At 43.2% G+C, this 25,021-nt stretch overlaps 1 protein-coding gene across 1 annotated transcript; it reads right to left on the minus strand.

The window, feature by feature from the left end:
• Positions 1-1,285: 1,285 nt before the first annotated feature.
• On the minus strand, positions 1,286-20,197 carry CYSLTR2 (cysteinyl leukotriene receptor 2). Its single transcript, XM_068526897.1, has 2 exons — positions 20,128-20,197; positions 1,286-4,805 (listed from the first exon to the last, which is right to left on the minus strand). The coding sequence occupies exon 2, from the start codon at positions 4,802-4,804 to the stop codon at positions 3,812-3,814; it is 993 nt and encodes a 330-aa protein (XP_068382998.1). The 5' UTR covers position 4,805; positions 20,128-20,197; the 3' UTR covers positions 1,286-3,811.
• Positions 20,198-25,021: the final 4,824 nt, after the last annotated feature.

The following is a 25,021-nucleotide window of genomic DNA, read 5'->3' on the forward strand; positions in this document are numbered from 1 at the left end:
CGCCATTTAGGGTTTGAGCTGCTTTTGTGTCTCATAGCTGAGCTGTCTCCTTGGCCGCAGCAGCCCTTGCCCCAAAGTGGAGCTGCATCTTGAAGCAAGCAGGGCTGGAGCAGTTGCTTGGTTCAGGCTGGGACACGTGCTGGGGCGGTCGCGGAAACCCGGCCACCCTCTCCACCTTGTTTTGGAAGTAAGTAACTGTGTCCATGCTCCTCACGAGTGGAGTCAGGCTTCCCATAGCCCTCCTTTTAGTCCCACTGGCCCTCCAACCAACCAAGGGGACTCGTCTTCCTGGTGTCAAACCCCAGGTAAGGGTGCCCGGTGTGTGGCTCTAACTGCTCACTCCCCAGGGAGGGTCTCCACCTATGTAATCTCCCTTCTCTGCTGAGTCCCTTCCCAGGAGCACAGGTCCTGACCCAACAGCTTCTCTTCCCTTCCTACCTGATTCCATGCGGATCTTTCTTACAGCCTTGGTCGTGCAGGAGTCTTCCTGTCACTCCACTTGGTTTTCAACAAGAATTGTTCCACATGTAGATGTATTTTTGATGTGTTTGTGGGGGGAAGTGAGTTTTGCATCTTCCTACCCACCATTTTGATCTTCTCCCCCACAACTCCCGCCTTAGGTGGAGACTCTGGTCATCCTCATTCAGTCAGAGTAATCTCTTCTTCCTTGGTTTATTGGGAGCTGGTATGTAACCTGAGTAGGTCTGATCAAAAGGAACCCTGTGACTTTTGTTAGATGACTTGGGCAGGAGATACCCTGTTTCTTCTCCTGGATGCAAGTAAGGAAACATGTAACCTCAGGCTGCTCGCAATCAGCTTGTTTCCATGAGGTGATTCAGCCACGGGACCAAGCCGACACTTGGAGAGAAAGGCTCACAGAAATCCTGGTTGACTAGGGCCTGAAGTCCAACTTCCCTTTGTATGGTTTAGTTATGCAGTATAGTGGTTGTTTAAGCCCCTTGGAGTTGGGTATCCTGTTACTTACAGCTAAAAAATCCTGACATACCAAATCACCCCTCACCCCAGAAAGTGACTGCCCTCACCCCAAAAGGGAGCTCCCTTTCCATGGGGGGGGGGCTGGGTAGGTTTCCCTCAGGGGCCCAAATCCAAATGTAGTCCTTTTCTGCTTTCCTTTCTTCTCTCAGTGCACAATATCCATTTCTGGTCACCTTTCTTTTCTTCCTCGTCTTTTTTTTTTGTTAAGGCAGAATTAATTTGAATTTTAAAATTAATTTTCAACTTAATTTTTATTTTATTTCAGCAATACATGTTCACAAGTTAGACAGTTAAATACTTATTAAGAGGAAAAAAGAAATCCCCACCTTATCCTCCCACACCCAACTTCTCTCCAAAGGCAGTCCCTGTCAATCTTGCTCACTGTTTCTTCTGGGCTTTATCCTCTATTGTTAAATAACATTTTTATACAGATATTTGTCATTCTTTAGCTTTAGTTATGATGAATTTTCTGTGATAAAATATAGGAACACAGATTTATCATACCCCTCCCCTGTCATACACATCCTCTCCCCCTCATTTCCTGAAAAAAGTTATATCACCGTATTTTGCTATTTACATTCTCTATGTAAATATTGTTCACAGCTGAGCCATGTAGTGTACTATGGTTATATTTCCTTTCTTAAACAACAGTTTCTTTTCCCCTAGCATTTAATAAGTGCATTGTCTTTTCATTTGCTTATTTTCCTATGTATTTTTACTAGTTCATCCCACGCTATCCAAGAAAAATATAAATCCCTCCAACGTGTGCAGATCAATTAGTTTCTTGTTTTTCTGCTATGCACAAACGTGCTGGGAATTTTCTTCATCTTACTCCTTGTTTGCTAGACGTCATGTTTTCCTTTATCCTGGTTAATCTCTTATTTTAGAGAAGCAAATTCTCCAGTAGGTTTCTAATAAAAAGTGTGAGGGTGATAAAAACGTTGAAATCTTTCATACTGAAAATGTCTCTATCTACCCTCTCATTCATTGTTGGTTTCTCATGTTCAGGCCCTTTCCTCTGATGTGTGGTCCTCATTGACTGCTCATAATAAGAGTGATGCTCTAACAGGTTGATTAGATGCTCTCTACGAGTAGAAGGGATTAATTGCAGTGCGGGCTTCCTGTCGGGTAGGTAATAGGGCCGGAACCAGCTTTTGTGTTGGGGGAATACCCAAAAGTCTGTGTCTGTTGGTCTTTTTCCTTGAGTCGGGCAGTTTCCCCATAGGAGGAGCCTCCAGGCTTCTGTCTTGACGAGGTATGAGTCTGCCGGCATTCTTGCAGCTGAGTGAGGGAATGGCTCTGGGGCTCTTGTTCTCTATGAAAACTTTCCTTCAGTCCCTTGCTAGCTTCAGAACACCACCCTCCCACTCTCCACTCTATCTTGGGGTCAACAACTCCAAAGAGAAAACCTCAGCCTTCAGTCTGCCCATGGGAGTGAGAAGGGGTAGGTACCTGATGGGGGAAGAGAACTCTTACTCAGACTTTCAACTAATCCTTATGGAGGTTTGCAAGGGGAATGGAAGGGAAAGCACCCAGCCAACCTCTCTGCACACAGGTTCTTAAAACTCTTACGAAGTTGTGTGAACTTGAACAAGTTCCTTGATTTCATCTGTAAAATGAAGATGAAGGGCTTTGGTGTGAGGGTTAAATGGAATTAATGGATGGGAAGTGCCTTGGGCAGTCTGCCCAGCACAGAGAGGGTACTCAGTTGTTGGCAGTACAGTGGTCATGGTGGTAGCAGTAGGTAGTCTCCTTAGCCTTGTTTCACTGGACAGAAAGGACCTCCCTCCCACAATCCAGTGCTTTGCTACACTCTCTCAAAAGAAAGCCACCCTACTCATGTTCTGCCAAAATGTTAATAGAATTTCAGGGGTACCACAACTTACAACTTTGCAACTTACCTTCCACCCCACCTTCTCTGTGAGTGCCCAAGCAAACCCTTAGCACCACCTCCTCTGTTCTGGCTCCCATCCAAATGGATTAACCTGCAGGATGGGAACTGCAGTGAACAGCCCAAACCTAAATCTCAAGAGTAAAATGGATCCCCTTCTCTCCTATTCCACACATAATCCCTCCACCTGCTAGGGCAATGCCCCAGGTCTTCCTCCTACTCTTCCTGTTTTCCTCACCCCCTGACAAGAGAGAGGCATGCCCTTTGCCTTCAGTGTGCTAGAGACCCTCTCCTAGTGCAAAATGAAATTCTTTTTTCCCCTTTCTCTCTTCTCCCTGTTTTTGTCCCACTGTTCTTGTTGGGGTCCTTGACTCTGCTTTGTTAGAGGACAGCCTTCCTCTTCACAGTCTAAGTCTTTCCCCTGAATTCTAAGGATGCTTTTCTTATCTGCTCTGGGGCCTCCAGTAGCTTTGTTAATTGGCTGTGTCTCAGGGGATTGAAGAGGGAAGAGGAGCTGGAGCTAGGAATGTTGGGGTGGTCTTAAAATTAAGAATTTAGAATGCCTAGTGGGCCAGAGATCTGGTACAGGATCTGATGAGAAGCAGCAGTCACCGTGCTCAGCACTTTTTCCCAGTCTGACATTTCAAGTTGCAAGACTCTAATAGGGATTTTTCCTGCTATACTCTCTATTTAGACTCAAACACTGAAGATACACCTAATGAAAATTTTGAAGTAGGTCTTATTAACAAAAGTCATGGTCAGTTAAATCTTGGGAATCGACCTTTGTTGGAAATGGTATAAATACACAGTCATTTGGAGACTACGTGTGAATGAAGGTGGACACAAGGATATAGGAACAGCGTCACCTAATAACCCCTTACACTCTTGTTTCCTTTTTTAACCACACACACACACAGGAAAGCTTCACTTTGTTTGCTGTGAATGACATTTCCTGAGTGCCGACTTTAGTCTGTCCTTAAAATTCTCGCCAGCAAAGTAATAGAGCAAAGGGTTGAAGCAGCTGTTGGCCGCTGCCAAAGCCAGTGTGATGGCCACAGCTTTATGTAGATTCTCTTTGCATTTATCCACTCTCCACTCGACTACGTGGAGGGTTCTCAGTATATGATAGGGCAGGAAACACAGGAGGAAGATGATCAAGGCAATGATGATGGTGGTTAGCGCCTTCCTGTGAGAAAGACGCAGCCCTGATTCTGGGACCTCCGCCTTTAACAAAGCTCGAATGATCAGCAGGTAGCAGATGCTGAGTGTGCAGAATGGCAGCAGAAAGCCCACCACCAAGGCAATGTGGTTCATGGTCTTCAGTTTAGTAACTTTATTAGGATTCAGCTCCAAGCACAATGTGACATTGCCCTTCAGCTCAGAGCCATTTTTCAGAAGCACTGTGGAGGAAGCCATGATAAAGATCCATATGACCACACATAGAATCCAGGCATTCTTGACGCTGGTGGCATGAAGGAGCCGGAAGGGGTGAACAGTTGCCAGGAAACGCACAACGCTCAACACAGTCAGGAAATAAATGCTGCTGTACATGTTGACATACATAGAAAACGACATAATTCTGCAGGTTAGGTCCCCAAATATCCAATTGGAGCCTCTGAGATAATAGTCAACCCTGAAGGGCAGCGTGGTTATGAACAAGAGATCGGAAATGGCCAGATTTAGCATGAAAACATTCACAGATGTGGACTTCTTATAAGGTTGCAGGAAAACATATATGGAAAAGCCATTTCCCAAGGCTCCCCAGATAAATATTACCAGGTACACGATGGGGTAAAATTCTCTCTTGAAGGTTTCAATTGTACAGTTCCTGCTGCTATTGTGATTGCTGAAGCTGCCGTTGGGTTCCATTTCTGATATGGAGATGGACGGAGGTAAGGACACAGGTTTTCTCTCCATGCTGAATTAAAAAGAAACAGATACAAAAAGTTACTTCCTGCTTACATTTTTCCAGGTTTTAATGAAACAGAGAGAAATACTAGCTTTTCTTTGAAACGTGAGTCAAAAAATATTGCCTATATTTTACTATATGCTTACACTTTTACTGTATGCTTATACTTTTACTATATGTCTTTACTATATGCTTCATTACATTTCATGATAAATTTCTGGAATGCAGAATAAACATTAATTTATTGGGTTGAAGCCGAATCCTCAAACCGGGGGGACTTTTGCCCAGTGCCCAAATGAGTATCATCCAAAGCTTGTCTCTGACCCTGGAGAAAGTCATCAATTACACAGCTTCTGCTCTGGAAGCTGACAAAGATTCTCTCCTTGATCAAACTCTAGCCAAGGTCTTCTGAGTCCTCTTCTCAACCAGGTGTCAACCTTGGCCTACACAGACTTGAATAACAGCTAACATAGAAGTGCTAATATGGTTTTTAACAGCTCAAGTCTGCACCTCTAGGATGACCATACCCTCCCCTTCTTACATAGCCTAAGAAAACTCAAGGCTGCTGAAAGAATTTTCTGTTTGTTCCAGCCCACACCTGGACACAGGGCCTCTGCCTCCAGCCTCTGTGGAAAGAGGTTAGAGCCTAACCTCTATAAGCGCCAGTTAGCAAACCCAGATGCTTTTCACTTGGATCAATCTTCCCTCCCCACTTTCTGTTATCTTTTTTAAAATTTATTTATTTTATTTATTTATTTTTGGCTGCGTTGGGTCTTGGTTGCTGTGCAAGGGCTTTCTCTAGTTGTGGCAAGCAGGGGCTACTCTTCGTTGTGGTGCACAGGCTTCTCATTGCAGTGGCTTCTCTTGTTGCGGAGCACAGGCTCTAGAGCGCAGGCTCAGTAGTTGTGGCACATGGGCTCAGTAGTTGTGGCTCACAGGCTCTAGAGCGCAGGCTCAGTAGTGTGGCACATGGGCTTAGTTGCTCCGCAGCATGTGGGATCTTCCCGGACCAGGGCTCGAACCCGTGTCCCCTGCATTGGCAGGCAGATTCTTAACCACTGCGCCAGCAGGGAAGTCCCTGTTACTGATTTTGAAAAGGACAGCCTTGTCCACACAGTCCTGACTTTGGAGCCAGGATTCAGATATAATCTTAGGAAAAGATCTGAAAAAGTAGAAATAGACTTGAAAGCAATCAAGTTCTTAAACTTTTTGACCATGAAGACCTTAAAACCACTTCTCCCATCTCAAGACCAACAGGGACTGTAAATTGCAATGAGAAGGGCAACCTGGCACCCCGCCCTGCACTCCTCCTTCACTGGGGGTGGCAAGTGCGCAAGGACAGCTACAGATGCTGGGGAAAGTCCCTTATCATAGGCAGAGAATGGGATCCAGCAGGTATGAGCACAGACAAGAGATCATAAAGAAGATGGTAACAGTTGCTCCACAAGGGAATTGAGGGATATGAGGGGACCAACAACAGACCCTAGCAACAGGGACTTCTTGAGCAATTGGGGAGGAAGGCAGAACTCATGAGGGAAGGTCAGTCTGCAAGCAGCAAGGCCCTTGTACTTCCAGGTCATGATGGAAGAAGAGGACTTTGGATCTGAGAGGAGGGTTGGCCATTGCAGGCAGGCCCTGAGTCCTGGAGAACCTCAGTGCTGGACAATACTTTCGGCACAGAGCCTCAGGCCAGGAATGCCAAGACAGAGGCCCTTTTCCCCTGTTGAGGTGGGGACCAAATCTCGGGAAAAAGAGAGATGCCCAATTTTAGAATCGAGGCACCAGATCAGGATCAGACCTACCCCAAGGGTAACACTGGGTCCCAGAGTTACTTCAATTCCTCTGCCTCAGATTGGGATTGGTTCTGGGCCCTGGAGGGGCTGGAGGGGGACGGGAGTGGGAGTGGTCCAAGGCTGTCAAACAGCCCCACTTGTAGGAAGAAGATAACTACAGAAGTTGGGACTTTGATTCCAAGAGCATCTTAATCCTTGGAAAGCTAAAGAAAGAAAATACACAAACACCCCTTCCTAGAAGCCTCATTTAACTAACAGCCACAGGCTAAAAGCAGGGCCAGCTCAGATCCAAAACTCCATTAAGCTGGCCACTTTCTCTTGAGAAATCTTTGAAACACTTTGGTTGTTCTTTTCCGCCCATAAAAAATACACTTGACTACACCACACTGCAAACTTTCACTAGACTGCTAAAAAAAAAAAGAAAAAAGAAAAAGAAATGGCCTGTTAGAAGTGTCTGTAAAAATCAGCCAGACCAATTAAGTATGTGACAGGAAGCTGAGAAATATATGAAGAGGTAAATTCAAGGAAAATTAGGAACTAAATTGACAGCGTAATTTGCACCGCCTTAGAGGGAGAGCACAGCCTCCTGGACTGAAAGCGGTCTTGGAACAAAGAAAGAATTGAGGCTTTGTTTCCTGCAGCTTTACTGATAATAAAACAACAAAGAAGAAACAATGCAAAGCAGCAGCAGATGGAGATTCCAGATTGCAGTTATGAAGAAAACTAAACATGCCGCATGACCAAAGTCTAACGAGGATGAAGAGCTTATGTGGATGATTAGGATGTTTTCATGGTCACTGCAAAGCTGCAACTGTTCAAAACCTCACAGAAGTTATTTTTATTTATACTTAGGAAAAAAAATATTTTGATGCCTTGCCAGGATAGACCTTGTCACACATCCTGCCCCCATCATCAGCACTGACTAAGACTGTAAGTCCACAGGTGTGCTTACCTTCGGTTCTCAGGTACAAGCCTGTGACCTGGCAGCAGAGCCCAAAGACTGAGGCCCTAAGACGCTGTGACACAGTTTGAGGAACTGCAAATATGATAGTCTAGGTGAGGCATGAAAGGAAGGATGAGGTAGGCAGAGGGTAGTTTGAGAATGACTTACATCCACACTGGGGAGTTTGATCTTGGGTTTTATCTTGAGGGCAATGAGAGCCCTTGAATTGTGGGGAGCAGATCTGCATTTTAAAGGTGTGATTCTGGCAGGGATGGAGGACTTTTTGGAAGAAGGCAAGCCTAGGTCCTGAGAGACACGTGGGGATGCTCTTGTGATTGTCCAGGAAAGAGGGGGTGAACATATCTGGATGAGATTGAGAGTAGAAAGGAAAGAGAGTTGACTGGAGTTGGAGATGGACTAATTATGGAAGGTGAGGGGCAGTTGGAGGTGGGGATGGTCAAGGACCCTCTCATGTATTTTGGGGGGGAGAATGGTACATTACATTGATAAAAAGAACAGAAGAGGAATAAGAGGAAATTGCTGTTTGGGGTGGTAAAATGAGTTCAAGTTGGGGCATTTTGAATTTGAAGCATTTATGAAACTGTCAACTACAAATTGGCACTTGCCATCTACCTCTACAAGGATTAAATCAGGTGCCAGTGCAGCTGCTGACCTTCAACACCCCCTGAAAGGAATTCAGAGTGGAGATCAGGAATGAGGCACCTGGTGCTCTGAGAAAAATTGGCAGAACAGGTCTTCAGATAGTTAAGATATTTTCAGGAGCTGATTTGATGAGCCCAATTCTTGCATCTTCTCATATCCAGAAAAGCACTAAATTCCTTCATGGTGACGTCTGCTCCTCGTGACTAGCAGTAACCCTGATGAGAACTTCTGCAAAAATATGTGCTTGATTGCATGTATTCCCCCTTCACCAAAATCACATATATATTGACCTCTTCCCCCCCACCGCCACCTCTTTGGAGCAGTTTCTCAGAGTTATCTGAAATGCTGTCTCCCGGGCTGCAGTCCTCATTTTGCCCCAACTAAAACTTAACTTGCAACTCTTACGTTGTACTTTTTTTTTTTTTTAAAGTCGACAAAACACACGCAAGAACTGTCCCATTGCAGTCTAGAGCCTGATGAATTTAGGGGCCATCAACACTTGGTACCTGAAGCCACAAGAGTGGAGGAGCTCCTGCAGGGCTTTAAGAGCAGAGAAGGAAAGAGGATCAAGAACAGAACCTCGGGGAACATCAACAATTAAGGGACAGGCAGAGAGAACCGGAGCCTGGAAAGACGATTGAGAAAGACTGGCCGAATGATAAGACACGAATCAAGAAGGCAACTTCTGGGAATTCCCTGGTGGTCCAGTGGTTAGGGCTCCACGCTTTCACTGCTGAGGGCCCAGGTTAAAAAAAAAAAAAAGAATGCAACTTCAAGGAGGGGGGAGTGGTCAGTGGGGATAAAACGTGTCAAGTGTCAGGAGATTTAGCAATAAGCTTATCAGTGTTCAGAGGGGGTGGGGCAGGACTCCAAGACCAGGAAGCTGATAAAAGAGCAGGGGTTGAGAAAGTGACCGCTTTCTCAGAGGAGAGAGAGAACATCTCAGCTCAGCTTCTGTGAAGGGTTTGTTTTTGGAGGAAGTCAGGGAGGGAGGATGCATTCTTTTCTCTTGAGACACCTTCTTACTCTCAGCCCATCTCCTACAAATGACTGCAATGTCTTCTTCTGTTCATTTCTTGTCCTATCTTTTCAACATCAGACACCTGAACAGGGCTAGAGTAGAATGTACACCGAATCTGAAGTCCAGTAGACGTGATTTGACTCCCAACCGTCCCACTTTCTAGCTCTAAGACTTTGCACCCCTTGTCCCAGCAATACCTGTATTTTCATAAACGAGATTCAGCTAGTGGAGCCTGCCACAAAGTGACAGATGGTGGGAAAAGCACAGAAGTCTGGGTCCTGGTCTGCCAGTTTCTAGGTACACAGGGCCTTGGCTAACACATCACTTAGCTTCTTTGGGGAAGTGTGTCTGTAAAATGCGGGTAATGTTGCCCCTGGACTCCATATCAGGAAAGAGCTCTGAGAGGAGCAAATGCAATAATGGATGTAAAAGCACTTTGAAAACCGTAAAGCTGGCATTATTGCTATTATTTTGCTGCTCCTCAACGCCAGGCAGCGGAAACCTGGATTTGCACTTCTTCGGGCACGTACCTGTGCCGTTCACTCTGCTCTCTTTTACCTCTGCCTTTCCCCTCTTCTCTATCCCCCTTCTCCCCGATCTGCAGGGTGCCCAACTCTAGTCAAGCCAAATCCTCTTCTTCAACACCTGTATCACCTTCTGCATGTCACCTTACCCAACTGACACTTCTCACGGGTCTCTCTCTTTTTTCATCACTCCTGCAGCGCTTGTAAATAAACTACAGCAGCCTGAAATTAATTCTTCATGTGCTTTGACAGATACATCTTAGGCAGACATTACACTGGCCTCTCCAGATTATGAGACTTGCAAGAGGAAGGGACAGTCCTCTACTGATTTTGCATACCTTATTATGCCACACACGTATTTGAGGGAACTTGGTAAACTCTTAATCACTAGACAAGTGAGAGTTACCATAGCACATAGCAGGCTCATAAAGTGCAGGTGTTAGACACAGATTACAGAATCTGATGGCCCAGGTGAATTCACAGCCCCATTAGTCTTCTTCTCCTCCTCACTTACGTCTACGTCCAACCGCCATGTCCTTGTGGGTTTGAAGTTCTCCATAGTGGGAAGCTTCTGTTTTAATAACCCAACCTGCAAATCACAGCTCTCTCCACAATAATGCTCTTTATCTTCCCTAATAACTTTAGAGCATAACTTGGATTTTAGCTCCCAGAGCTACTGCATACAGTGCAATGGCAAATAGAACATTCTTTTTGAAGTTCATAGAAATGTTGGTGTAAGGTCATAGAGCCAAATCTGCCACTTTCAAGCTTGGGAATCTTGAACAAATAACTTATCTTCTCAGAGTCTCAGTTTCCTTATCTGTAAACGGCATAAGGAACGTGAGGTATTTTGCACAGGGTGAGCACACAATGACGTTTACTACTGTGATTAAATCTCAAAGTGTGGGCTTAGGCATATGATTAAAGAGGCGAAAAGGATCTCAGAGCATTTGTAAAAATATAAAAGCAAAGGCTGAGAGATGATTTAATGATAAAAATGGTGAAAGGAATGACAAGGATTCCTCTCTGCTGCAGGGAAGCAGTAGTAGAGCAGCAGGTAAGAACACAAACTCTGGTTTGAATCCTGGTTCTTTCACTCACCAGCTCTCTGTGACATTGGACAGCTGCCTTTATCTCCCTGCCTCAGTTCCTTATCAGTAAAATGGAGATAATGAAGACAATAGTCCTTACTTCTCTGGGTTGTTGTGAGGATTAAGCAAGAAAAGCTGTGAGTGGCACTGAGGTCAGAGTCTGGACCAGAGGAGAAAGCAGCATATGTTAGTGAAACCGAGCAGGGGCTCCTGGGCACGGAAGCCTTTCTGTCCCCCTTTTCTTGTAGGGAACAGACTCCAACCTCCATGACCTTCCCTGAGTTCCAAAGGGCAGATTCAAACAGTTGCTAATCCGGGAAGGTAAGGGATGCAAAGACAAGGGAGGGGCAGCCAAGAAACAATAGTGCAGCCTTGGGACAGGGTCCTGGTTCTGCCTCAAGGGATACACATAACAATGTCTTTAAGCTCTTCATAGAATTAAAACCCAACAAATGGAAGATGTCAGCATTCTTCATACCAGAGAAGACCACCTGAGGCCAGATTAAAGAAACCAGAGAAGCTCATTGAGAAGATTACCTGAGGGACTTGCCTGGCAGTCCAGTGGTTAAGACTCCATGCTCCCAATGCAGGGGGCACGGTTTGATCCCTGGTCGGAGGATCTAAGATCCCACCTGCCGCATGGTATGGCCAAAAAAAAAGGAGAAGATCACCTGAGACCAGATTAGGAGTATAGGTGCTGCACACATGCTAATCTTGTTCAGCAGCCCCATCCTTGAATCGTTTGCTCTAAAACTCATCAAATCCTCCTGGGTTGGGACACACAGTTTCAATGGCAGGAGTCCACTGTGTCCCCCATTGCCTGGCAAAGCAATAAAGTTATTCTTTTCTACTTCACCCAAAACTCTGTCTCCGAGATTTGATGCAGCACCAGTGCACAGAGGCTGAGCTTTCAGCATCATTAGCTGTTATTATTGCAAAAGCTCACAGACTTAGCTCCCTGAAGCTGTGCAGAGAGCATTCGACCCTCTGGATTGGAAGATCCTACAACCTCAGAATCCCAGAGGCCCTGGAGTGCAAAACTAATATGTCCCACAAAACAGAGAAGTATCAGTGAGGGCCTCGTTTTTGAAATCCAACACTGCTGGCTCAGCCCTCAGTTGTAGCAGGCTCCAAATGTGCTGGTGGAAACGTAAAGCTTCGGAGACTTCTTTAGCCTCCCAGGAACAGTCTTGCACTTTTAGAATTTTTTCGAGGGATAAAGTGAATTAAATGCTTGGAGACCAAAACAGAAATACAAATGAAAAGATCTGAGATTACAACCTCTTTTGAATGAGGAACTGAGCTGGTCTCCAGGCTTCCGGAATAAATAGGGGGCAGGGGAGTGAACAACATGGGGCCCTGTTTCCATGGAGTCAGCACCTCGGAGCATTCTGCTACTCTCATCCTCTACCCTGTCTCTCCCAAAGTGCCTCAAAGTGCAAGTCACGTCTCACACCACCAGCCTAATGCTCCTTTGCCTTCTGAATGCCATTTACTTCCCCATACCTCATAGCTGTGAAGTCAGCCCATCATTGAAAGGGGTGCTTGCAGATCTGCTGTAAACCAGTAGGTGTTAAATAGCACTTATGACTTTGGAAGTCCCCCAGGAGCAAATTCTCCAATTTATTTTCTCTGTGCGGCAAAGATCTCTTTAACAGCTCTGGGCCCCAGAGGGACTCCTCAGCCAGGGTCCTGGGTCTGATAATTCTCCCTGCTATCCTGATAATTCTCCCGGACGACCATGAAGTTACCCCTCCAGGGCCTATGGCCTAAGTAGAGTTTCATTGTCTCATATCTGTCCTCTGGCTAGGAGTCCACATTTGGAAGTTGCAAAGCTCGTAGGGCCCAACCTCTCATCCCAGATCCCAACCAAACTGTGCCAGACTTGCCCCAGAGCTCAGCAGACAGAAAAGTCATTGTGTTCTTCCTGAGATTTCAGGGGATTCCTGGAGAGCTTGAAGCCCTGAGGAGCAGTCTTTGGACCTGGTCTGTTTTCCATCAAGGGGAAGAGCTGAATGAGTCCTGGCAGCAAGGGTGGGAACAGTCCCACCAGGCAGAGGATCCCTCGGGGGACCGAGTGCTCTGAGTAGTTTCCCACTTGTAATCGCCTCCTCTCACTGGCTTCTTTCACAAGGAAACTGTCCAACCCCCCTTCACCATTTCTCCCCAGATTCCTCAGGATTCCCACCAGGATTGGGCCAGTAGGAAGGGGGATACTGGTGATTAATCAGTCTTTCAGCCCTGCTTCCTGACTAAATTCCAGAAAGTTCAGATGAAGTTCAGAACCCTCCCAAATAACTTCTGAATTTCATTATCTTGGTTTTCTATTTTATTTCTAAAGACCAGACACACTCTATGGTATTAAGTTTCCTAATTAGAATCTTTTCTTGAAATCACAGTCATTGGGTTGTCAACTTCTTAGTGATTTCTACCTGCTGCCGATCTACATGTGCCCTTGAGCTGACACCTGCCTCTCTCTCCTTCTAGCACTTGCCCTGATGCCTGAGAACCCACCAAAGCCTTCCTTGCCTGGACTCTGCCTCAGGCTGCTGGGCCCTCTTGAAATATTGCCTGTCAGGCCCCGTTTGGGGTGAGGCTGGACATGCAGTGCACAGTAGCTGTGGCCTTCTCCCACTAAAAGCAGAGCTTTGCTCAGACCACAGAGTGTATGGTAAAATGACATCCACCACTCCAAATGCACATGGGCAGATGGAGGAAGAAACACCTCAAGACGAAGTGTATTGCCAGAGCTGCCATCAGGACAAAGGTCAGCGTGGGTGAAAACTGATAATCTGGAGAGTGTTGGTACGGTCAAAATATCAGATCTTTTAAGTAGCAGCGTCTTGCTGACGGTTTAGCAACAGCTGCCTTTTTTCTCTCTTTTGCTGACAAGCTTTTCCCCTCTATTCACTTGATCGGTCAGTTTGCATGTTCTCTTCTGAAATTCCGTTCTTGAGAATTTCCCGGTGCAAAAAGGTGCCTGTGGGTTACGGACACTTTCGGGGATAACTACACCTTAAAACTGGAGTCTTTTCACAATTTCATTGTTTGTTGTTCTCCCAGAGAACAACTTATCCCAGGGATAAGGCAGGGCCTGAGCCCTAGCAGAAGGTTGGCATCCAAGCCCATGAGGGGCCTCTCTGCCTCTGAGAGCGACACGTGTGGCAGTATCTCGACATCCTTCTTCCCACCTCCATCCTTGTTGAATCGCCTTATTTCATTCTCTAATATTCTCCCACAGCTAGCATTTCTTCCATGTTCATCCGAACCACTAACACTCAGGCTCCACAATAACCAAACAACCACAAATTCGACACAGAGAAAGCTTAACATGTAAGGAGAGCTCTGGGCTCCTTGGAGATACGGCTTCATTTTTTTTTTTTTAAAGCATTATTTTGACTTAGTGCTGTCTTCTCTCTGGCTCTCATAACTTCTCGGTTTTTCTATGTTTAGAATATATAAGCCTATAAAGCTGATTGTGGATTTAATTTTATAAAAATACCTGAGCTTTTTAAAAAAATTATTTATTTATTTATTTATTTAGGCTGCTGCGAGTTTTTGTTGCAGCACGTGGGATAATCGCTGCGGCATGCGGACTCTTAGTTGCAGCATGCATGCGGGATCTAGTTCCCTGACAAGGGATCGAACCCGGGCTCCCTGCATTGGGAGCACAGAGTCCTAACCACTGGACCACCAGGGAAGTCCCAAGCATTTAAAAAATCATTTTCTAATGCACTTCATCAGTGTATCAAGGAAGATTGGAGGTATCTGTTATTAACCCAATTTCTGATCCAAGAAAGGCCACAGAATCGTTCTGCAGCTGAGTCTCTGATTTCCAAGTCTTCTGATTCCAAAGACAGAAAATCAGCAAGTATTATCTCAGAGGCCATTGCCCTACTCATTCCAATAATTTCCAAGGGATTGTGTCAGCATTAGGACTCTCCCTGTCCACAATCAAAGTGACTAAGTGACATGACTCAGGGGCTCCCCCAAAGCCCACTCACTCAAATGAAAACTCCCTCTCTGCCTTTCGCCTTGGCATTTCATATCCCATCATTAAATTCACTTCTTGGAGCAAAGGAATTATTTACCAAGGTAGTTAGTTACACAGCATAGGATTCCTGCAAGGATTCCAAGGTGTTAAGAAGTCATAGGAAAATTTGGGGAGTAAATCCCAACAGGATCCAAATCCTAGCTCTAGCCCTTACTGGTGGTGTGGGCATTAGCAAGTGCTCAGCCTTTCGGTGTATTGAGGGGACCAGGCAGGCAGCACACTGAAATCCACGCCCCCCAGCTGCACCGAGCCTGGCACATCGTACACTTTCAATGCGTTAGCAAGCCTGTGCGAGCCTGACTGCTGCCAGGGGAAAAAAAGCCTAAGAACTTTTCAGTATGCCAGGTGCAGGATGCCCGTAAAGGATAGTAAGAAACTGATGAGAAGAAAATGTTTTCCTATGTCTCAAAAAATTGAAAACCAGGGGAATTGCCCAGGAAAGAGCCCTAGCCAGCTGCCAGTAGCCTGGGGACAGTGGGCTTGTGTGACCTAAAAAGGAGAGAGCAAGGGGCAAAGCACACTGCCGGCTCCCCACTCCCCCAGACCATCCTGCTGCCCAGTGTCTCCTCTGAGGCAGACATGCCCTTATTACCGAAGGTTTCCACCAGCCCCTCCTTCCATCACAGGGGCCAGCTCAGGGCCCCCCAATACAGGCTGTCACCTTGCCACCACTCTCCTCAGTAAAGTCCACTCCAGCCTCGTGGAACTTATTTCAGTGCTCCGAACATACCAGGTTCTGTCTTGCCTACACGCTCTGAGCTCCAGCTCATCACCTGGCTCTCTCTCACCAGCCTCAGGTTTTTTTCTAGAATCCTCTAGAAAAAGCCTCCTCTGACCCCTCCGGGTCTTGACTGGCTGCTGATCCAGTGCTTTCTATCGTCACACTACCCCACGGGGCAGCCACTAACTCCTGCTTATCCCCACCCACCAGAATGTTTGCTCGCTGAAGGCTAGAACGCCTTACTTGTCACTGCTGTATCCCAGACGCTGCCACAGCTCATGGCCATAAACATGCACAAAGAAATGACCAGTGAGTGAGCAAATGAAGCTGTGATCCAACACCCCCTCATGTTATGTCTCACTGTACTGCCTGCCCAGATAGCCCCTGGGGAAAAAAAAATTCCCAATGGTCTTTCGCAACGGAATGATGTTAGTGCATTTTTCCTCACAAACGTTCTGTCTCTGAAATTCAAATCTAAGATTTGGGGACAGGAATATATAGGGTCAATGGCATGGGGGCAAAAGGAAGACTACAAAAGGGACCCCAGCATCATAGGAGGTGACCCTCTTTATATCTCTGAGGGTTGCAAATTGTCTTTCTGGCTCCGGGCCAACAAGTTCTGCTACAACTAACCAGGCGAGTCGCCTTCAAACCTCTCAAGAGAATTTGTAAGAGAACAAAGTTATTGTTGAGGTAAGACTCAAAATGAAAAGAAACCAACTTACTTCAAAGAATCTGTGATGCCTTCAAGCATCCTGTAGCTGATTGTGTTTCCTGTACCAGAGGGGCAAATGAGGTAAAATGCTCTCTCTGTAGCCTCACAGGAGGATACTTACATAGGAAATAGTTTTTTTTTTTAAATGATAAAACTATTCTTGTTTTTATAATATACAATAGGAGTAATAACCTGGGACTGGACCGTTTTCATTTTTCCCAGCTTAATTAATCTTTAAATGTCCAGAGCAAATAGACTCCCCACCCCTTCCCTTCCTTCCTCTCTCTTCCTTTCTCTGCTCTTCCCTTGGCCCATTCGCCCCTCCCCTCCCTTCCTCCTTCTTGTTCTTCCTCAGATCTGCTTCCTTCTTTGAAACCTCTCCTTGAAACAGTAAAGATGTAAAAAGCTTCTGCACTGGCCCTGGCTCTTCCTGAGGACCCTCCAACTTTGGGATTCTTTGGTTCCAGGTTGCTGCTCCAGCCTCCGTTTCCTTTGTCAGAGGGGTCAGCCCTTACTGCCACTAAGTCATCCAATAGGAGAAGTTTTCCTTTAAAGGTTGTCCAAGATTGTACTACTTTCTCCATGGGTCAGTGAATATAAAGAGGTTAATAGGTTCAACAGAGAGAAACAGAAGCCGTTAACTAAAGTTCACATTCATTGATGAATTAATTTATTTACCCCTGTCCATTTATTCTTAATGGAGCCCATGTACTGGGTTGCCTGCAAGGACTCCATCCTCAGGCATTCTTCATCCAGTAGAAGGAATGAGACTCACACGTAAGTAATTCCAACACAAAGAAGGCAGTGGGCAGCTCCCTGAGAACAGCATAGATATAGTGCTGGGGGTTCTGTTATGGATTTGATAAGCCTCTACAGCAGAGCTGATCAACCCAGGCCAATTCTTGCCTTTCTCTGCATTACCCAGCTTGGCTGCTGTGTTAACCAGAGCTCACTGGGTAATATCACAATCCCTTGTTAGGCTTTCACCTTCCAGGCTTAGCCTTGGGGGATTAGCACGTCTCAGATGTCTGGTGTGCATGACAAACTAGAAAAGCAGGAGGAGTCCCTGAGTCTGGAGCACACACAAGGCACTCGAATGCCCAAGGGGATCCTGACACATAGAAATGAGTACACCGCAAAAATATATCACCTTTCTTCCCAAACGGGTGTTGCTTACGTGATGAGGGTACCCTTGATGACCCCAGGTGGATAGGCAGGAAAGATGGTATAGTGAATGAAAACATGTGTTTTAAGTTAGATGGGACCCAGGTTCGACCCTCAGCTCTGCCTGTTGGTCCCTCTTATTCCTGTACTTCAAGACCCTCATCTGCAGAGGGAGGACGGGAGTGAGTATTGCTGAGGAAAATAGATGTAAAAAGATTAACTTGGTGCCTGACACTTGGTAAGTTTTCAGTCGATGCGAGCTAACAATAACAGGAAGATTCATGACAAGTAATGAACAAAACTCATCAAGAATTAAATGACTGGCTTCCTTATGGCCAAGGAAAGGAGCTGGGACCATTTCCTCTGGAGAAGAGCCAACCAGAAAGACAAGAACAATTCTATTTAATTTACTTTACATTTTTATTACACAAGCAGTGAATGTGGTTAAAACAAACAGAAACAAGGTAATACAAGCTGAAATAAACTTAAATTACTAGCTTTACCACCAACCAGACATATATAAATGTTTGTGCCTTTGCTTCCTTTCATCTTTCTTCAAATATACATATTTTTAAACAAAAATGAGTGCATATTTTAATGCAGTTTTGTACCTTGCTTTTTTTCTTATCGCTAAATCATGATCATTTTTCTGTGCCAACTAATAAACATCAATGTCATGTAAATAGCTAAAATAATATTCAATTATATAGACATAACAAAATTTGAACAAATTTTTCACAATAACCATTACTCAAGCTGTAAGGAAAGGGCCATGTATGTGCCCTGAACTGAACCAGATTGGGCCAACTCTGGTTCTACCCTAGGAAAGATCCTGTGTTCTATTGGCCTCACTTTCTTATTTTAAAATAAGAATTACACACTCCAGCACTCAAGGCTATTCTGTGGATCAAATGAACTACTGTATGGAAAGGGGTTTTGTAAACAGTGAAGTACCCTGTGATGTTTATGTTCATCAAAGAAGGTGCTAAACAGATATTCTCCTCCATCAAGTCAAAACAAGAAGAGACTTCATTAACGTGCTCTTGATCAAGTTAGGTTGAATCAAAAGAAGTACATCCCTTCTGTAGGCTAGGAAAGCAGCAGTGGAGGCTTCAACTTGGTTTAGCTGCCTTTGTTCTATTCTCAATTCCTGATTGGAGAAAGCAAAGCAACAGCTCTGGTTTGGAAATTCTGTCCACTTTCCTTCCGGGGATACAAGGTCCAGAGAAGGTAAGTGCCAGGTCTATGATCCTGGAAAGGCAGGGCCGTCCACCTGCTGCTCCCCAATTCAATCCCAGTCTTTGCTTTTTAATATTAACGAAATTTATACCTATTAATAAAATTTAATTGCAGTGGCCAGCTATTAAATGCCCACCTTATCATTCATTGATCCTTGAAGAGATTGCAAATGAAATTAAGGCTGGCACCTTGGCGGAACACTAACAGACGCTGGGCTTAATTCTGATACTTTTAGAACATTCTGGAGCCTCCACCTCTCTAACTTCTAACCACCAATGCACTGGAAACAGACCCATCTCTTTAAAGCATTAGTAAATTGGAACTCTCAAGTAGATCCTCGTCTTAAGGGTTTATGGGATTGAGGTGGAGAATAGAAATTGCTAGAAGTTTGACATTTCACCCAAATTACTTTTGCATTATTTATACAGTATTGAAAGGAATATTTGGGTGGCTTGCCTGATAGTGTATCTCCCTTTCCCTTAAAATGTATTACTCTCAGGTATGGATCAGAGACAGGAAAATATTTCAAATAACCTAGGTCGGCTGTTATCACGCTTGCCACCCGTTAGAACCATCTGAGAAATTTTGAAAGTTAAAAACAAACAAACAAACAAACCCAAAACCAAATCAAACTAAAACAAAAAACCTACAGATGACTGGCTCATCACCACCAAAGTTAATTTTCAATTATTCTAAAGGTAATTTTCTAATCTCCCCAGAATCAGGTGATTCTGACGGAATGTACAGCCAGAGTTGAGAACCACTGATTGTGGCCCCAAAGGTTATAAGCAGATTATAAACACACGCTTGCACAAACTCTTTCCCTCTCATTGTGCCTCTCAGTAAAACTGCTGAAATCTACATTCTCCAATCTAACCTCCTCTCCTCAAAAAACAAGACTCTGAATGGAAAAAACATATATCTTACATAATCAAATGACCCACTCTATAAAAATAGGAAAGATGCTTTATGGCCCCAAATAGGGGAATGCTTGGGTAAAGTACAGTAAATCTCCTCAATGCAATACTATGTAGCAATTTTAAATTATGATTATGAGGTATTTACAGCAATGTGGGAAAATGCATGCTCTAACGGAAAAAAGGAATATAATGTATCCATTGTGTACGAACACAACTATGAAAATCAACTAAAATCATAAGCAGACACACAAAAAAGAATGGAAAGAAATACCCTGAAAATATCAATAGAAGCTGTGGTTTTTGCTTCCTTCTACTTCTTTGTACTTTCCCAATATTTTAAAAAATATCATTTATCTGGTAGAAAAAAGTTTACAGTACAACAAAATAAACTTACTTTTTAAAAATTATTCTTCTTACTATGAAGCGATAAGCAAAGCATAATTCTTAACAATGAGTTAACAAAGCAAAGATTAAAATGCTCACCTGAGTTTTCTTTCTTTCAGCTGCGTTGGCTCTGTCTCCTCTATCTCTTTTGTCTTCTTCCTCCAAGTAATTCAGCTTGCTCATTTAAAAGAAAAGTGAAACAGCAAATTGTATTTTATGAACAGTGTCAGCCAATAGCAAGAGAAAAAGGAACTCTGGTCAGAAAGTCATCTGTGCTTTATAGAACTTTGGTGTGAGCGCCGGTGCTGGCTTCCTTCTCAAGATGAAGAGGGTAAGATTTCCACTTAGGGACTACATCTAAAGGAAGAAACCTGCATTAGCCCTGCCCCTCTAATGACTGTTTTTATCAGCATCTTTCACAACAGATCAAGGGGATGTGATGGGCTAGACTCAGGGGTTTTAAGTGGCTTTTAGTTCTCCTAAATGTTTTTGTTTCCACACAACAGTAACATCAGCACCACCTTATATAAGTACAGCACTTGAGAGCTATTTAGAGCTATTTCCACCCCCCACTTGCTTTTTCAACTTACTTGCACATGGGTGGAGGCCTTACCCATTCTGCTGAAAATGCTGTCAAAAGTTATCAATGGCATCCTCATTGCTCACGTTAAAGGTCCTTTCTCAGTCCTCATCTTCCTTCCTCAATTTGTTTTGTGCAGTTAACCACTGCCAGTTCACCACTGCCAGTTCTCCTCGTTTCTCCGACTCTCTCGGTTCTTATTCTATCCCTTGGATTGTTTCCTCTTTGCTTCCCTTTCTTTCTTTCTCTCTTTTTTTTTTCCTTTCCTTTCTGATTCTCTTCTATCCTTTCTCTAAATGTGAGCTTGCCCCAAAAGTCTGTCTTCTGACCTCTTCTCATCATATTCTCTTGCTTTTAACTATATTATCCACATCTATGGCCAAATTACAGCTTTTCTAGTCCCCGTCCAAGTGCATGCTCTCCCATTTACCCCATCTAATCAAATGGCACTACAATGATTCAGCCAGCTGATATGACCATAAACCTAGAGATCATCCTTAACTTCTCTCTCTCTCCCACAGCCAACATCCAAGCCAACAATTTCATTGGTTCTACCTGCAAAATATGTTCTTAGCCTAACTATTTCTCACCTTCACGATTTCATTAAAATCCTCAGCATGTCTTGAATGTTGCAGTAACATTAGGCAAGAAATAAAAGGTGTCCAAATTGGAAAGAAAGAAGTAAGATTACGTCTGTTCACAGATGATATAATCCTATATGTAGAAAACTCTAAAGATTACACACGCGCACGCGTGCATGCGCACACACACACACACACAGACCTGCTAGAACTAATAAACGAATTTGGCAAAATGGCAGGATACACAAAAATCAATTGCATTTCTGTACACTAACAATGAACAATCCAAAAAGGAAATTTCATTTATAATAGCATCAAAAAGAATAAAATACTTAGGAATTAACTTAACCAAGGAGGTAATAGACTCGTACACTGAAAATAAAACATGGTTGAAAGATATGAAAGACACAAATAAATGGAAAGATATCCCATGTTCATGAGTTGGAAGACAATATTGTTAATATACTACCCAAACTGATCTACAGATTCAGCACAATCTCTATCAAATTCTCAATGATGTTTTTACAGAAATAGAAAAAACTCCATCCTAAAATTCATGTTGTGAAAATAAAAAACAAACAGGGACTAGCCTTGAAAATTCGAAGGGCAAACAAAACCAGTTTAGTCACACAACTAAAGCTAAACTAAAATAAATTAAATTAAGCTTAATTTATTTTGCAAGACTGACTCGACCTGGGTCAAATTGTTTTGACATTTTTGACAAACTTCCCAAAATCAAATTTTAAATTGGAGTCTTTCCAACCTGGAAGCAAGTTGGGATTTTCTAGAAGGCCCCTGGAACATCTCAAAAGATTTGTTTTCTCAAATAAGTTAAACTGATTTTAAAGGAGATAAGCTAAACTGATTAGGCTTATTTGATATGTTAAATTATATAAGAATCATTGTCAGTTAAGTGATACTAAGCTTTCTTTTTGTTGTATTTTTATAGATATATAAGTGTTCTAGAAATGATATGAAATTCCTAAAATTCTGATATGTTATCAGTCATAATTTTCAAATGTATGTCACAGAAATAACTAAATTTATTTGTCAATTGAGTTATTTGTGTGTGTCTGTATGCGAACTTTCACCAGATCTTTAACCATGGCTATTTTTGTCTTTTGTCATTTGTCGATGGTTATTGCTTTACCCTGATGCTTTTGCAAAAGTGTTCTTGCAAAAAAATGCTTTATCTTCAAAGAAATTCATGGAGAAGACCCTGACAAGTACTATAGAATGCAGGTTTCTGATAACTTTAAGATCATAACACTGAACTGAATAAGAATTCCTAAAACTCTGATGGAAAACTGATGAATTCATAAAACTGCTAACAAAAGATCAAGATAAACAAGAATTAATTACAGGATACTAAATGAACTGATGAGGATGATTATAATTTTTATGACTTCATTTAAAACACTGCTGCTTCTTTAATGTTTTGCTTTTGAGATTCAAAGAACCCCCTTTTTCTCCTCTCTTTAAAGCTATCTATCTATCTATAACTAACAACAGTTTGGTAAAGTATATCTTGGCAGCAAAGGTTAAAACATCTGTCTTTTTCTCTCTGCCTGATCCCTCCAGAATTTCTGAATTTCTTATTAAATATTCTTATTTTTCATGACAATGTACGTATTTGTCTATGTTCAATAAGAATCTAATCTCTTTATAATAGGACACAGTTAGACAGGTCCTTGTCTTGGCTTCCTGGTCTTGAGAGGCTTTTGAAAGTTCAAGCTGAGATTCCTTATGAAAAGTTCCAGCAGAGATTTAAAATAGTCAACATAGTCAGTCACTAGACTTCCCTGGTGGTGCAGTGGTTAAGAATCTGCCTGCCAAAGCAGGGGACACGGGTTCGAGCCCTGGTCCGGGAAGATCCCACATGCTGCGGGACTAAGCAACTAAGCCCGTGTGCCACAACTACCAAGCCTGTGTTCTAGAGCCCGCAAGCCACAACTACTGAGCCCGCATGCCACAACTACTGAAGCCTGCCTGCCTAGAGCCCGTGCTCTGCAACAAGAGAAGCCACTGCAGTGAGAAGCCCGTGCACCTCAACGAAGAGTAGCCCCTGCTCGCAGCAACTAGAGAAAGCCCATGCACAGCAACGAAGACCCAACAGAGCCAAAAATAAATTAATTAATTGAAAAAAAAGACAGTTAAAAAAAAAAATATATATATATATAGTCAGTCACTATTCTTGCTGCACTTATATAAATAATCAGGCCAAGTTTATTGAAACTAGACTTCATTTTCAAACAAATTAATCTTGTGATTAATCTTTATCAAAGCTAATCTTTGATAAAAAAAGGGGGATGATTATAGAGAGAAAAATTGTATTTTAGTAATACACCTTTGTGGATATCAGATTCTAGTGCTGTTAATTGTCTTGCAGGTTTTGTTTTCTACCTGTTAACTGGAATGGAAACTGAATTCTTCTAGTTTCCTCCAATATTTGGCTTGAACTTTCCAAACAAACATTTCTGATTTTTTCCCACTATTTTGGCTTGGAAACTAAAACTGTCCTTTTCCAAAGCCATGCAAGATAAAGCTGGACGAGTTAAAGTAAACTTCAGAGAAATCATCACAACAGCTCATGTGGGGTCAATTTCATGCCTGTTGCTATGTGACCACTCAGAAAAATCACCCGAGACTTTCACACTGCAAACCAGGAAAATCTATCTGATTGCCACTGCTTGCCCTCCCTCCACTTGAAGATGCTCAAACTTGACATCTGGGAATTTTCCCAACTGGCTGCTCTCCAAACTCAGAGACTGAATTTTTTTTTTTTAACATCTTTATTGGAGTATAACTGCTTTACAATGGTGTGTTAGTTTCTGCTTTATAACAAAGTGAATCAGCTATACATAAACATATATCCCCATATCCCCTCCCTCTTGCATCTCCCTCCCACCCTCCCTATCTCACCCCTCAGAGATTGAATTTTTAATTTGCTCAGAAACGGAATTTATAATTTGCTATTAACCTGTTTTTCTTTTGTTTACATGGAAATGCCTCTCATTAAATTACCTGATTGCTCACACCATATAGGAGCGTAACTTAGGTGGAAGCTCACCTGCAATAACATCTCCTGACTTAAAACATCCTCGTGTTCATCTTGTAACCATGAGGATATAAGGATATGTTTGCTAATACATCATGTTTTGTCTATGTAAATAATTTTTAAAAATTGAAACCCAATTACACATTATCCAAAAAAATTGTAGATTGATTTAGAGGTAAAACCTGAATCTGATTATAACCCATTTGAGTTATTTAATTGTTTAAATCTTGTCTCCTGGGGAATCTCTGCACTAGGGAATTTTCCACTCCTTGGGTTGGTCAAAAAGTTCATTCGGGTTTTTCCGTATGATCTTACAGCAAACCCTGAACGAACTTTTTGGCCACCCCCAAATTTTCTTTATAGTCATCATATTAACCTCTCTAGGGCATTGTATACTCTCAAGGGTTTTTAATGCCTGTCAGCAGCCACTCTCACACCAAGTGGTATCCATTGTGGTCAGACTACTGGGAGAAATCAACAATAACTGCATAAATAATGAAGATGGTGACCACATGGCCCTCTGGCCTGATGATTCAACTAATGGACACAGTGAATATGCCATTCTTTGGCCTGACTATCCATCAGCGAGGGGTAAACGAGAATAACCCTATACTGGTTGGTGATACTCTCAGGCTGCTGAAAGAATGACCAAAAAGAGGAATTGGTAAAATCGAAAACAAATGGAGATCAGCCTTGAAAATTCCCTGGGCAGACAAAACGAGTTTAGTTACACAAATAAAGCTTAATTTAGTTTACTTGCAAGGCTAACACTAC

This window comes from Eschrichtius robustus, chromosome 18, assembly GCF_028021215.1.
Source record: "Eschrichtius robustus isolate mEscRob2 chromosome 18, mEscRob2.pri, whole genome shotgun sequence".
Classification (NCBI taxonomy): Eukaryota; Metazoa; Chordata; class Mammalia; order Artiodactyla; family Eschrichtiidae; genus Eschrichtius; species Eschrichtius robustus.

What these genes read in the sequence shown, in the direction of transcription:
- CYSLTR2 (XM_068526897.1), bottom strand. Translation starts at nt 4,804, where the DNA reads ATGGAGAGAAAACCTGTGTCCTTACCTCCGTCCATCTCCATATCAGAA.